The following is a 15,246-nucleotide window of genomic DNA, read 5'->3' as shown; positions in this document are numbered from 1 at the left end:
CATCCCGTATGAGAACCCCTCAAGCCTGGGTGCCACGAGAGACTTGTGGGAGGGGTGCCCGCGCCCCATCAGGGAGGGCACCCAGCTGTACTCTGAAGCCCTTGCGCCTTCGCGGGAGAGCAGCTGGCGGGGTGGGGGGGCAGGCATATAGCACACGTCCGCATTCCTCAAATGGCCCTTTATGCTCGGAGAGCGAGAGCTATGTGGCGCTGGGGTTCTGAGTGGAGCCTTGGCTCGTAATGCCGGCTGAACAGAGGAGCACAGGCTGGCAGTCTGGCTCTCGGTCCAGCACCCATGAACCGCCTGCCCAGACCTTGCTGGATCTAGCCAACTGTGGTTGGCCGTGGTGTTGGTGGAATACAAGATCCCCGGCCAACACAGCTTGGCCGTATAATAAACCCTGTGTAAGAATCATAAAAAAAGTTTTTAAAAAGACCCAGTGTTGTTACCTACAAACAATGGCTGTTTTTGTGGTGGTAGTCATAGAAACTGGGTCCTCATGAGTATTTGAAGAGTTTGTTGCAGCTTAGTGCAAATAGGGAAAGGCTGATAGTAAAGGATGAGGTGGTTTCATTGAATAATAAATTGGGACCTTCAGAGTAAGTTATGTTTTCTGGCCTATTTTGTACTTAAAAGTGAGTTTAGCTTTGTGTTAACATGTGGCGTAAACACGTAGGCAGCGTGTAATTTGAGAAAATTAGGTGGAATGCTTGCTTTCTGAGAGACTTGATCATAAACAGAACCGCCATCGATCTTTTCAGCGCCACCGCCAATGTGCCATCTCCAAGCTAGTGACTCCACTGGCATGTTTCCCTCCTCACTCTTTGTTGTGGGAACATTCATCCAACATCCCTCGCCGCAAGCGCCGAGGAGAACAAGTGTGGGGATTGGGCGGGAGGAGCGCGGGGGTGGGCGCATAACTGCAGCCGGCTGATTGAAGGCCGGGCCATCCCCAGTCAGTGGAAGCCGGCGTGTTTGGGTGTGGTCAGGAATTTTCTCTTCCTCCTCCAGGCATCCTTCGCTGTCACTTGGGGCAACTGTGCGTCTGTGCTGGTCGATAAAACCGCACAAATCAGGCGCGCCAGGTCTCTTCCCACTCTTGTGGCTGGAGTTGAGGCTGAAAGAGGCTTCCCGTGGCCTCTTCTACTTCCTCTCTCCTTTCACCCCCTCCCATCCCTAGATCCCTCTCTCCTTCATCTTTCTCCTTCCCCTCCCTCTTTCCCCTCTTATCTTTCCCCTCGCTCACTTCTTCTATCCTCCACCCCCCAATCTTCTCTCCATCTCCCCTCCTCTGCTTTCCATCCTCCCCTTGGCCTCTGCTGTCCCAGTGACACTTGCCTCCTGTCAGTCAAAGCAAGCACCGCGACGCAAGCCGATGCGCCTGGGCTTTTAAGAGCAGGACGTGACCTCACAAGGCTCGCCGGGCTGACATGAGCTATCTGGACTCGAGCGAAGCTGGCTGTACTCTTGGAAGACTCATTTGTCTCACATCACAGACTCTCGGTGCAGTTTTTTTTACTGCTTTTGTTTTGTCTTTTGTGATGATATAAATATTTCACTCATAATTCACTCTGTTTGATTTCATAGAGACCGGTGGAAACAAGACAGATCACCTGAGTTCTGTGTGTCTACGAGAAGTATTCATTAAAATCTTTGCAAAATGTGAAGGCGGTGCAGATTTAATGAGATTTATGTTACAAATGAACCTCTAATATCATTGATATACATATAAAGAAAGTTTAAAACCTTTCCTTAGACTTTTTCATGCGTGGTTAAAATTTTATCTCTCTGGAAAGCTTTAAGACCAGCAAGACCTTCCCAGACAGTCTGTCTTACAATGAGACAAAAGCAACGAATGCTGGCAAGTACTCATTTAAGACAAATGGCACATTATTGCTTTTAGTCCCGTACATACATCAGCCAAGAGCATTTGTTGCCAGTCTGTCAGAAAGACCTGCCTCTCTTACATCAGATTGGCCCCGCTCTGTGAGGTCGTGGCCAAATCTGCCATATGGCATGAAAGAAGGGTCAAAGTTGAAGTTCTATCCTCAGCAGGAGACCCTGGGCCAATGAAGCATTACAACACAAATAAACGTTTTAAGGGTTTCTGTCCCAGGAGACATCACTCTCCACGGTGATACCGAGCCCATAGGGGCCATCAAATTGGTTCAATACCGAAGGTGTCAGCAGGTTTAATATGAGCGTCGGCTTCTGTAGTGACCAGAGTCATACTTTCTTTTCTCCTTTCCCCCGTTCCTCGCTTCATATGAAGACAATCTCTCGCTAAGCATCTGAGGCATTTTCAAGGCCGGGCGGGGGGGAGAGACTTCAGAACCAAACCGAATTCGCCGAAGACCAGAGTCACTTCCCATGAGTGTGTTTCCTGTCAGAAAAAAAACAAAAATTTCCGATATGATCTGGTAGCGGTCAGATTACCACATTCTCACTCCAAATTCTACAGCAATTACCCTGTGATTAAACGGCAAGGGTAAACTACTTAGCCCAATTTGAGCATACTAAAGTTAGTCAGTACTTAAGCAGGAAAGCGGTGGTACGGGTAATGATCAGCCATTAGCGAGCTAGCAGTTGGATTTCAGGTCATACACCGAACAAGACCAACTGGGGTGTCTGCCTTGACCCAGAGCCATAAGGTCAGACAGGCTTTGGAATTTTAGACTCGGCCCTTTCCGTCATCCTTTGGAATAGGCTATGATCATTTCAGAAAATGGGGAAAGATTTTTTAAAATAACATTTTTATTCCACAGATGCCCTGAAAAGTGGCTAACAGCCAATACATGTTCTCTCTCTCTCTCTCTCTCTCTCTCTTCCCCCCCCCAATGCAAGGTGAAGATTTCATCTCCCTCAGTTAATTCCCATCTGGGTTCACTTTCAGTGCTTACGCTTCATTACCTGGGAACAAAAGAGTGGTTGTGTCCTTCTCCTCCTCTTCTTGTCATCCATCCATTCCTGAAACACTCCCTCCCTCTTTCACACCTTCCACGCATTCGCTCCCTCTCTGCCTCTCCTGCCTGATGCACACGCGCATGCACACACACATACACACACACACACACACAGCCCAGCCTGGCACTCTACTATGCTCTGGCACCTGGTTCAAAGGAGGTGGTGCATCTGGCAACAGTGTGTGTGTGTGTGTGTGTGCGTGCGCGCACCTGTGTTTGAAGGGCCTTTGCAGTGCCTTTTGCAAACACGCTCTCACATCCATCCAAAAAACACGTCCATACCAGCAAATGTTTGCCCGTAGACACACTCCAGTGCCTAATTTAAACGGAGGTGCCGTATTTCCTCCGTGCTCACTTAGGGCATGTTTGCCTTTGTCATTTACACTCTGCTTATACGGCTCACATACGTACACATGCAGGACCCAGGGGGTCTAAGAGTGCCACGCCTTTCTTTTCCATCCGGATAGATGGATTTTACATTTTCGTGACTTTTATGTAAAAAAGGCTTGGCCACGTTCACCAACAGCAAAGATCCGCTCTCGTCTCGTGCCTTGGGTAAGAGCTGAAACCAAGACCCCCCCCCCCACCCCTGCGCCCCCTTGTTGTGATTTTGTTTCGGTTCAAACAATGTCTGCTCTGTGTGTGGGGGGGGAGGGGTCACTTTCATACAGGAACATTTATAGCTTGATGTCTCAGGGTTGGTCTGCCGCACAAAGCGAACCAAACGTGATGGGTCGGGCAGAGCTGCGGTGGGGCGGAGCTGTTTTTGGGGCGAGCCCCGCCCCCTCCCAGGCTGAAGCCTGGTCATGTCACTGCTCGGTGCATTTCGGGGGGTGGCCTTCTGCTCGCTCAGAGTGGAGCGGCCGTGAGGCTCAGCGGGTCGAAGGCCCATGCCGGCACGCTGATGCTTTGTACTGTCCTGCTGGCTTTGTTTGAGTTCTTCCTACACCCTGCCGACTTTCATTTCATGTGCCCTCTCTCTGTCTCTGAATCTTTCTCTCTATCTCTGACTCTCTCAAACTGCTTCTCTGACTCATTCTTTGCCTCATTCTCTGCCTCTGACTCTTTCTGTTCCCCTGACATTCTCTCTGATTCATTCTCAGCCTCTGATTCTATCTGTGAATCTCTATTTTTCTGACTCTCTGTTTCTCGCATACTGCCTCTCTGACTGTGTCTCTGACTCTCTTTCTGTTTCCCTGTCATTCTTGCTGACTCTTTCTCTGACTCTGATTCTCTTTGTCTCTCTGCTTCTCACTTTAGCTCCCTGTCTGTCTCTCTCTGTCTGGATCCCTTTACTCCTCTCAGACACCAGTAATTCTTCTCATTTTTAACGCACAGACACACACACACACACACACATGCACACAATTTTTACTGTGACTTGATGTGTCTTTTGTTATCACAAGTCAAATTTGAACTGCCGTGTCCATGTCTCCCTGTAGCTGGGTGGGGACTGTGGTTATAATATCTTTGCCTCTCCCTTTGATCACATCCAAGAGTAATTATCATCTTTTGAACTTAAGGGGCGACTCATTCCATTGTTTTTATCCCGTTTCGTTTGCCATGTTCCAAACGGCCATCAGACACGCTCTCTCGTCTCTACAAACGCAAGGCAATATGCAATGAAGAGAGCTGAGTGCAAACTTACTCTTGGAAAGAGTACTCTTGGTGTCTGTGTGTGTGTGTGTGTGTGTGTGTGTGTGTGTGTGTGTGCACGCGGGTTGAGCAGTTCGACCAATTAAGATCGTTAAGTAGACAGACTTGGGGTGGGGGGGTGGGGGGGTGGGGGGCAGAAGGTGCTCGGAGGCCCTCAGAGGAGAAGCATCTTTTCTGTCCCTTTCCCCAGCTGTTTTCGCTCATTCCGGTCAGCTCCTGCTTCCCTTCCCACCCCTGCCGTTCCCACGGATGCTAAAGCTCTCTGTGCACCGCAGGAATTTCAGTGACTGTTCGCTCAGGTTGACCTCTCCCAACGGAAAGCCACCACTAAACCTCTCTCTCTCTCTCTTTCTCTCTCCCTCTCTCTCTGTCTCCCTCTCTGTCTCCTCTGTCTCTGCCCACAGCTGTGGTCTCTGAGCGCCATCCTCCCCGGCCCCAGCAGCCAGTGGCGTGCGGTTTCATGTTTTCACAGCTCCTCTGCGGGAAGGAGGCATGAATAATTCATCCCTCACTCCAGAGGCCCTCTCTCCGGTGCCGGGCCGACTCCCGCGCTTCACGCGTGACCGAGCTGACACACTCCCCGCCAGAGCTGCCCCCTTGCTGGGGCAGACAGCCATGTCACTGGCGGCGAGGCGTCTGGGGAATGTGCAGTCCAGCCAGGGGGGCGGTAGAAGCGCCCTGATTGGCTCGGGCTTCATGGCGTCATTCAGATTTTCTTCCGTTTGAGTTTTTACCTGGTTTGGCTATAAGGGCTAGTGAGGGCACGCTCGTAACGGGAAACACGTGCTGCTGTTAACGGCGTCCCACACACGGGATTATTTCCCGGCGATGACACGCCATATCCAGGCCAATCCCCCTTCCTCGCGCTCCTGCGTGCCCCCAGCTGACCCGGCGCGCCTCTTCTTGTTTCAGGATGGCGACCTCCAGAAGAAGATCGACCGGGAGATTCGGGTCCGGGAGGGCGCCTGCAAGCTGCTGGCAGCGTGCACACAGCGGGATCAGGCGCTGGAGGCCTCAAAGAGTCTGCAGACCTGCAGCGCCCGCGTGTTGGCCTACATGTCCGAGCTGCAGCGCATGAAGGAGGCGCAGGTGCTGCAGAGGGTGGAGCGCAGGTACGCCCCCACCCACCCACACCCACGCTCCGACGAGCTGTCTAATGCCACCACAGACTTGTTCGGAGGCCAGTCGAAGGTTGGGGCATGTTAAAACAGGAGGGGGTTTGGGGGGGGGGGATTTGCACTAGCAGTATCGTTTGCGCTCACATGTGTGCTTCCAGGTCATCGGACACCGGCCCGTCGGATGAGCGATCGCCGTGTAAGGGCAAAGTCGCCATCTCAGGTACGTGCACCGCCGTCGCTACTTTGAGTGACTAGAACGTGGCCGACATGCTGAAATGAGACAAGTGATGCACACTGGGGAGCCATGATCCTGGACGTGAGCTCTGTGTGTAACTAACAGAACCTTTGTTTGGCTGTGTGGTAGCTGCTTTGTGTGTGTGTGTGTGTGTATGTGTGGATGTCTGTATGTGTTTGTGTGTGTGCGCATGTTTGGGTGTGCGAGTATGGGTGTAAATGCAAGCATGTGTGTGTGTGTGTGTGTGTGTGTGTGTGTGTGTGTGTGTGTGTGTGTGTGTGTGTGTGTGTGTGTGTGTGTGTGTGTGTGTGTGTGTGTGTGTGTGGCACATTCCTGACCCCCTCGTCAGGCCTCTCTGTGCTAAGACCCTGCCCAGCTGGCTTTTATATCAGCAGTCTGCAGTCTGTTGGTCTAGTGCTTTATTAGTGCCCCTCCCACTCCCTATAACACATACACACACACACACACACAACAATCCTTCATATTAACTCTCTTCTCCCATATATTGGATGATGCCATGATGACCTGTAGCTGCTGGATGCCAGCATTGTCTGTCTGATAAGAACTGGAGTGTGTGTGTGTTTGTCAGCATGTGTCCACACACTCGCGCCACTGAAAGCTTGCCCCAGGCCAAGTTCTGCACTGTAAGGGGTAATTATGAAGTTATTATGAAGTTCTATTAAGTGGGGGCTGTAGCAGGCTTTAAGCTATAGCCAGTCTGGCTAAAACCCCCCTCCCACACACACATCCATTGTCTCTGTCTGACTCTCTCATTCTCTTTTTATAACTCCCTCATACCTATGAAATACCACACCGGCAATTTCATTTACACTGGTAGCACTGAAAGTGCGCACACACACACACACACACACACACACACACACAAACACACACACACACACACAGAGACACTCACCCAGACCACACACGGAGCTCATAATTGCTCATATGCTGCAGTCATGATCTCCCTAATAGTCCTCTAATGGCCCCTTATCTATTAATTTTGATTAACTAGCTAAGCAGTTCTTGCTTAATTAGCTGACGTTTGACATAGTGGGTCTGGGGTGGTCTAGCTGGATGGGCTGTGATGATGATGATGATGATGATGATGATGAATGCAGTCTTAATGCAGTAGGTTGGGCGGGGGGTGGGTGAGAACATCGTGGATGGCCGTCACATGTTTGCCTACACCAGTGGCATGGCAGCAACTACATGCGTATGCGTGTGTATGCGTGTGTGTGTGTGTGTGTGTGTGTGTAAGAAAAAGAAAGAGAGTGTGTGTGTATGTTTACGTGCGCGTGTATGCATATCCTACAGGCAAATTGCATCACCTTTTGTGTTCCGCATCAGGATTGTAATTATTAATTTATAGAAAAGAGAGAAGGGGAACAGAAACCCAATGGAAACAGCACATTCCACAGAGCTATAATCACAGGATGTATGTGAGAGAGAGAGCGAGAGAGAGAGAGATACAGAGAGAGAGAGAGAGGGAGAAAGCGAAGGAGAACATTACTGGAGACACACACACACTCAGATGCCAGTCATGATTGACAGTGGGTGATAACACCCATCACTTGCTTCTGCCTAAGAGACACTGCGTGTGTGTGTGTGTGTGTGTGTGTGCGTGCGTCTGCCCGTGTGCCCATGTGCAACACGGCTCACGTGAGTGCCTTGACCTTGTCTGATCTCTCTCTCTTGCTGTGATTGTATCACAGACCTCCGAATCCCCCTGATGTGGAAGGACACAGAATACTTCAAAAACAAAGGAGGTAAGGGTCACCACGCAGAGACCCCCACCAGACATGAGCTGTTCCCGAACACACGCCAGCGAGGATGGGACCCTCTGCTCCGCCCAATGTCTCCATTCACTTTCGTCTGTGTTAAAAGTGCAGTGTTAATTCCTTAGCATAATCACTCAGTAGAAACTGTGAGAAAAACACATTTCTAAGCTGTTCGTCATCTTGCGGGTGCCAGCACATACATTCTTAATACCACATTATGACCCGTTATCATGCATTCCATGTGGCACATGATTCATATTTAATGCCTGTTTTAGCTGAAGAGTGAATCAGAAGTACTGAAACAACTCAGACAGCATCACTGGTGCCACAGAGCAGCAGAAAGTGCCAGTGATCTCAACTGTATAAAGCTGGAATGTTTAGAGATGTATGGGGGAAACGTGCAGCCCTCCCTCACCTAGACTCCTCTGTGCTGAAGGCATTACTGCCTGCAGGTGCACCGGGGGGAAACGCGCGCAATGTCTGTACAGCTGCTTCTCACCCATGGATGTCTGTTCGCCTCATTTCCTCTGTTCTCTCCCACCCTCTCTCTCTCTCTCCCTCTCTTTCCTTCTCTCTCTCTCTCTCTCTCTCTCCATCTCTCTCTTCTTCAGAACTACACCGCTGTGCAGTCTTCTGTCTGTTGCAGTTGGGAGGGGAGATCTTTGACACAGATATGGTAATGGTGGACAGAACCCTCACGGACATCTGCTTTGACAACACTATAGTCTTGTAAGTGTGTGTGTGTGTGTCTGTGTGTGTGAGTGTGTGAGTATAATATGGTATTTTAGCGATGTACACACTGTATATTCCCACTCACAGAAATATATTTCTCATATGAATTTTGTGATGAGGCTCCCTTCCACTGTTGACTTAAACTGTATGTGTGTTTATATTAAAGAATTATTAATCATCTAAAGTTTAACAGTATGTGGGTAGATTAAAGGCAGAATTTAAAACTCTTTTTGTAGCTGCATTTACAGTGTAGGGTGTGTGTGCATGTGAGCGAGCGAGAGAGACCAAGTGTATGTTTACGGCATGACCTACTTTTCAAGCACGTCCAGTCCCAATGCTGGTGCACCTCTGACTGCAGATCGTTAAATTTAGATTTGATCTTGCTTGAAGAATGGAGTCCATGTACACTAGGCTAAGCCTGCCGCCCTCCGTGTAGCAAATGGACAAGTGGCTATATTTAATTCTAGCGGATCGAGCACAATGTTACTGCACACACCAGCGTGTAGGTGAAGGTCATGTAGATGAGAAGGTTTTTCCTGCCCGTGTATCTGTAAGCCCCCTGTAAATAAATAACTGCCTAATAATGGTGTAGAGCAGGGATCTGACTGGGGTGTGTGTATGTGTGTGTGTGTGTGTGTGTGTGTGTGTGTGTGTGTGTGTGTGTGTGTGTGTGGTACCATAGCAGCGAGGCGATCCCCGGCTTCGAGCTGCGTGTGCAGCTCTACAGTTGCTGCTCGGAGGAGGACGCCATGGGGGGCAGCACGCCGCGCCGGCTGGCCAGCAAGTTGAGCTCCTCGCTGGGCCGAACCTCGGGCCGGAGGACCCGCGCCGCCCTGGAGCCCGGTAGCCCGTCGGGCGACAGTGCCGGCGCCGCCCCGCTTCTGCTGCCCGCCCCGCCCGTGCCGTGAGTACGCGCTTGCATGCGCCGTGATGCGGGTGCAATGAGCGCAAAGCCTGTTGAGTACATCTGTAGAGTACACGTGACAAATAAGCAAGTATATGTGTGTGTGCATGTCTTTGTCTACCCACAGTGGACCCAAGTACCATCTTCTGGCTCACACCACACTCACACTCGCTCACGTCCAGGACAGCTTCCGCACGCATGACCTCAACATTACCGGCAACGGTAAGTCGTCGTCCCCCTCCCTCATCTCATCTCCTCTTCTCTTCTCTCCTCTCCTCTCCTCTCCTCCTTTCTAACAGCCTTCGTGGTCAGACACTTACTCCTCACTCCTCCTCCGTGGCTTCGGGAAGGTTAGATTTGTCTGGTCAGGAGATCGTAACGCTTCAGTTTTCTCATTACGTGATTCCGTGAAGCCATTTAGAATAGATTAGTTTTATAGCGTGCTTGTTATGTGCTCGTTAGCAGCAATCCTGCATTGATAGCATACTTTTGATTTGATAGTGTGCACGCGTGAGCATCTGCATGTGCGCGCGTGTGTTTACGTGTGTGTATGCACATGCATGTGTGCCCATGCGCCAGTGGGTATCTGTCAGCTTTATTATGTCAGGGGTCACACTCATAAAACACAGTGTAAATTACTAATAAGCTCTGCTTAATGGGAGTGTGTGTGTGTGTGTGTGTGTGTGTGTGTGTGTGTGTGTGTGTTTGACAAGTGACTCCAGGCATGTTAACAGCAGACACCACAGCAGGTAGCTCACAGCTGTCCTGTAATGGCTCCACAGTGTAAAGGTAGCCCAGGTTTAGACAGGCTTCATTGTTATGTATGTACTCCTTATCTCCAAATACACAATTGTGCACCTGCCAGAGATATCTTGCCTTAATCTCTCTCTCTCTCTCTCTCTCTCTCTCTCTCTCTCTCTCTCCATCTCTCTCTCTCACACTCTGTCTCGCTTTCTCACTCTCTCACTCTCTGTCTCCCTCCCTCCATCCCTCTCTCTCCCTCCATCCCTCTCTCTCTCTTTCTCTGTATAGAGGAGTGTTCATACTGGTTGCCACTATATGGCAGTGTGTGTTGTCGTGTGGCAGCTCAGCCCTACTGCATGACCCAGCAGATGATGAGTGGCTGTCTACGGGTTAAGGTACACACACACCACACACACACACACACACACACACACACACACACACACACACACACACACACACACATGCACTCGTGTGCTGTTTTGCATTCCTCACCTTTCTCACATTAGTGTTATCATTCTGTCTAGCTTGGCGGGGACCCTCAAGGATGGACAGATGTCTACGGTGTCCTAAAAGGAACGAAACTCTTCTGTTACCGGCAGCAAGAAGACATGGAGGCTAATGTGGAACCGCTATTAACTATTGCCATTAACAAAGTGAGCAGTTGTTCAGTGCAAACCAGAACAGGTTCTTATTGCATGTTAGAGCCAACAACTCTTACCAAGTGGATTATAAGTCATTGTCTCCCTCGACTAGACAGTGTGTTCATCATGACAGATCCTGAGTTGTCAACCATTACGTCACAGTTTCTTACCAAGAGCTGTTTGTCACGATGTCTTTTTCCTCACGTGTCATACGTAGATGCACAAAAAGATGGTCTCAGTGGCTTTTCCGTGACAACACATTAGTTTGAGTGCTGGGCTGGTGGTAAAGGGAGCTGTTAGTATCACTGACGACCCTCTGCTCCCACCTAGTGGTCGAAAAAAGGAACTGCCACATGTCGATTAGGCGATAGCGCTGGGCGAAAACTTCACATGCTTCTCAATAAATTAAAGACACAACAGCATGCTTTTGTGGCAGTGTTTTCACAGTTAATATGTGCAGCTTTAAAGTTCCTTGAAAGCCTAGATGCGGAACCTAATTAGACCTGAGTCTTATTTTCCAATAGTGCATAATATAGATCCTCTCCCAACTTTTTTCTTTTTTTTTACCAGTCTGTAAATCCTTTAATCTTAAAGTATACTTACTATTTAAGGTAAAATGATTTACATGGCAGGAAGTCCCAGATGTAAGCTAATTTGCCTCTGCATACGTGCACACGCGTCTCAGGAAACGCGCATACGCGCCGCTGAGAGAGAGCCGCCCAGCAAAGCGCAGAGCATCTGCATCAGTAACCGGTACGGCGGTGAGGAGGTCACTCACACGCTAGCGGCCGACAGGCGCGAAGACACGCAGCGCTGGATGGAGGCCTTCTGGCAGCACTTCTTCGACATGAGTAAGTAGACGACGGCCGAGCTGATGCGCCTCACACTCCCCGTTTCTTTCTATCCCGTTTCAGTAACGCATAAATTATTATTATTATTATTATTTTACTTTTACAACGCTTTGTTTGTTGTATTCCTAAAAGCCGTGCGGAGCAAAGACGGCTCTCGCTCCAGCCGTGTTCCGCGACTGAGTTGCTGTCTCCCCCTACAGGCCAGTGGAAGCAGTGCTGCGACGACCTGATGAAGATCGAGCTGCCGTCTCCGCGCAAGCCCGCCCTTGTTCCAGCCAAGCAGGGATCTCTCTACCACGAGATGGGTACGCTCGCACGCACCTCCGCGCCGTCGCGGGGGTGGGGGGGTGGGGTCGGGGTCACAGAGTGGCAGCCACATACGGAAAAAAAAAAAGTCTCATGTCTCGGAGCAGGGGGCACCATCGTGATTGGGGGCAGACCTGCCCCCTGCTATTTAGCAGAGGTCAAGATCTGGTACAAGCGCTTGTGTTCTGACGTGACTGTCTCTGACACACTGACTTTCTCTGTCTGTTCCCCCTCCCCCTGTCTCTTCCCTCTTTTCCTCCTTTGTTGCTTTGGCTCTGTCACTTCTCTCCATTCTCTTTTCTTCCTCCCATCGGCCTCCCGTATCCCCCCTTCTTTTTCTTTCCTGCTGTCTTTGCTCATTTGTTTTCCTTCGTTTTCATTCTTAATGCGTCGCATCTTTGCGCTTGTGTAACCCGCCATCAACACGAAAACACCCTGTTTTGTTTTCGCCATGCAATACACACACAACCCCGCCAAACCCACTCCATCACCCCACCCACCCCACCGCCCTTGTGGTGACGTTGCCCCCCCCCCCTCCACCCCTGCCAGCGGCCTCCCTGGCCACCCCTCCATCCTGCGAGGGTCTCCTGCTGCAGGACAACGCCGTCTCTGCTGAGATCCGCGCTCTGCTCACCTCCTATTACAGCGACAGGTGAAGTAACCGGGACGCTCGGTGTCTGGGACGGGTCAACTGCCCCGCCCCCACAGCTGCTGATCCATTCTGTCCTGTTTCCTGTCCCTGGCTGCCGTGTCAACATCCCGGCCACCCTCCCGAAAACCTCTGGCGGGCCTACCGCCGTACTTAACCGCGAGATCCGGAGGAAAGCTTAACTTGCACACGAGCTTGAACACCTTTTGAGGACATCTTGTACCTTGCTTATTTGCCGCTGTCACCGGGGGCTCTTGGCTTTGAACAAAGTTCCAAGGAAGCTCGTGTGTTCATTTGGAGCTTTCTGTGTCCCAGGATGCACCTGGTAAAGGCCTTGGCAGGACTGGAGGAGTATGGACTTGATTGGAGGTACCAGCTGTGTTGTTGCCTGGTGTCAGGCCAGCTGGTCGTGTTCTCTTTGGGAGAGGCACTCTCTCTCTCTCTCTCTCTCTCTCTCTCTCTCTCTCTCTCTCTCTCTCTCTCTCATATGGGTCAGTGCCATGTCTGCCAGCACAGCATCCTGCATGCTGATGTGGTAGAATGGCGCAGTTGGCATTCCCTCCCACGTGCATTGTTGCGACGCTTTTCCTATTTCATGAGAATTGTTTTAAAAAGATTCGGTTGCAGAGTGCACTAATGTGATGTTGCACATGCTGAGAATTGTGCGGTTGGGTCATCACGCTGAGAACGGGACATGATAAAAGTGTTAAAAGTGCCGGTAGTGACGTGTTCCTGTATCTCCCCCAGTTATTGACACTTCGGACGACATCAGCACCGTCACAGACATCCTGACGAGGCGCCTCGAGGAGTTTGACCTGCGGGCTCGGATCGAGGCCCCACCCCACTGGATGTCCCTGTTCGAGAAGCAGCCTCCCAGCAGCCCGTCCCTCTCCCCTCGCTGCCCCCCACGCACCTCCGCCCACTCGCCCAGCCCCCACCTGCATGGGCGGCAGGCCCGCAGCCCCTGCCGCGCGCCGGGCCTGCTCTCCTCCGACGCCAGCCTGACATCTGACGGCGACAGCCCCCGCAGCGCCAGTCCCCATTCAGGCCACGCCTGGCCCTGCGACCTCTCCCCTGCCTCCCCCGGCCGCCTACGCCCACGCACCCTCTCCCTGGATGCCAAGCTGTCCACGCTGCGCACCCGCGCCTATGCCAGCTCGGCCTGTTCCTGCCAGGGGCCAGTGGCGGAGGGCGCCTCTGCCCGGCCCTCTCAGGTGCCCCTCTCCTGCTCCACCTCCACCTCCACCTCCAGCAACAGCTCCAGCGAGGGGAGCAACAGCCCGGAGTCAGACCTCGCTTTCTCCCGGCAGTCCGGCGCACGCCGGAGCCTGAGGAGCCTGAGAGCCAAACTGGACCCCAGGAACTGGCTCCAGAGTCAGGTGTAGCTCCCCCTCACAAACCTGAGCATGGGAAACCACAAAAATAGCAACGGCTCAGAAGCTGTCAAACTCTGGAACGAACTACAGTGCCAGTGGCTGAGGGCATGCAAGCACCCCCGCTGCTGGGTTTGACTTAGACAGTCTGTTTGAGGACATCGATGGAGAAAGGTTTGTGGGAGATTTCATTTCACTTGGGTCACCACCATGAGGCAGTGGCCGATCATTTAGACCTAGCTGAGTTGCATCATCTGTACAAAAATAATCCTGTGATCCTGGACTTTAAACTGGAGAGCACCATGCTAATAGTACAGCCAGTTCCTTCGTCTTCCAAACTCGGCAAAATCTCTGAAGCATCAGTTTTCCCTGAACTTATGTTCCCATTTTCACACCCTCCGCATGTGTCGCATAGCCAGACTGCCATCTCATCTATTTTTCCACATTGATGTGACTCATATGCCTTCACACATGTATAAGTAAACTAACAAATCCTAAAACAACTAGGATCGAGAGATCTGTTACTAAAGACTGAAGTTCATTTATCGGCTGGTTCAAAGCTGGTTCCCGGTTAATCTCCAGTAACCCTTTAGCGACCAGTGTTCCAACATTGAATACCAGTGTTCCAACATTTAAGGAGCTATTTGTTACTGGCTGGCTGATGGGGATAAAAGGTTTTTGAGTCTCAATGCAACAGGTATTAAAATAAAAAAAGCATGCTACTATGCAAAAGTGTCTCAAATCAAAAAAGTTTGCTGGTCCGTATTTAGTTTAAAAAATCGGTACATATTTCCTTTACTGTTTTCCTTCTGCATTGTAGGTGTTTCAGTTTTGCACTTTTTATAATATGTTCTAAACTGTTACATAATGGGAAAATTCAAACTTCATTGGTTATTTCTGACATTTCTGACCTTTCCAGAAGAGGTCAATCTCTAAAATGTTCAACATAGATCTTTCAGGAGTTGCCGTGCTTGCTGTAAAGAAGTATTGCCATATAACAGCTGCCGTTCATGAAAATGAGCTGCCCAGTGTGTTATGTATTTTAACCAGGTCTGCTCCCTGGGGACCATTTGGTGTTGTGGTTCTGTGTTCAGTTTAAACAAATATGTGTTTACTGTAAGAAAACAGTGCTGTTTGGAAGTGGGAACATATAGACGGTCCTTTCAGAATATGGAAGATAACACTGTATTACTATGTTGAGGCGAAACAAATAATACTGCTTTTCTTCACTAATTATGAGCCACCAACTTGTATTTTAAAAAGTAAATTTGTATATTCATTCAGGCCATG

At 50.4% G+C, this 15,246-nt stretch overlaps 1 protein-coding gene across 6 annotated transcripts in view; it reads left to right on the top strand.

Moving 5' to 3' along the window:
* The window catches only part of rtkna (rhotekin a), a 45,829-nt gene extending 30,935 nt beyond the window's left edge, over positions 1 to 14,894 (top strand). For 4 of the 6 annotated variants that reach the window (XM_035529774.2, XM_035529775.2, XM_035529773.1 and 1 more), the window contains exons 2-12: positions 5,532 to 5,731; positions 5,896 to 5,957; positions 7,688 to 7,741; positions 8,365 to 8,482; positions 9,168 to 9,389; positions 9,517 to 9,611; positions 10,422 to 10,528; positions 10,661 to 10,789; positions 11,463 to 11,628; positions 11,829 to 11,933; positions 13,331 to 14,894. In XM_035529774.2, coding sequence (XP_035385667.1) covers positions 5,532 to 5,731; positions 5,896 to 5,957; positions 7,688 to 7,741; positions 8,365 to 8,482; positions 9,168 to 9,389; positions 9,517 to 9,611; positions 10,422 to 10,528; positions 10,661 to 10,789; positions 11,463 to 11,628; positions 11,829 to 11,933; positions 13,331 to 13,968 — 1,896 coding nt within the window. In that variant the 3' untranslated portion in view covers positions 13,969 to 14,894. Of the gene's footprint in view, positions 1 to 5,531; positions 5,732 to 5,895; positions 5,958 to 7,687; positions 7,742 to 8,364; positions 8,483 to 9,167; positions 9,390 to 9,516; positions 9,612 to 10,421; positions 10,529 to 10,660; positions 10,790 to 11,462; positions 11,629 to 11,828; positions 11,934 to 12,483; positions 12,591 to 13,330 lie in introns of those variants that run through there. The other 2 variants (XM_081714104.1, XM_081714105.1) reach the window with 2 other exon arrangements.
* The last annotated feature ends 352 nt before the right edge of the window (positions 14,895 to 15,246 follow it).

Source organism: Electrophorus electricus, chromosome 5 (assembly GCF_041902795.1).
Source record: "Electrophorus electricus isolate QZ-2024a chromosome 5, ASM4190279v1, whole genome shotgun sequence".
Classification (NCBI taxonomy): domain Eukaryota; kingdom Metazoa; phylum Chordata; class Actinopteri; order Gymnotiformes; family Gymnotidae; genus Electrophorus; species Electrophorus electricus.
The sequence above is the reverse complement of the archived record's forward strand: the minus strand, read 5'-3'. Positions and strand labels throughout refer to the sequence as shown.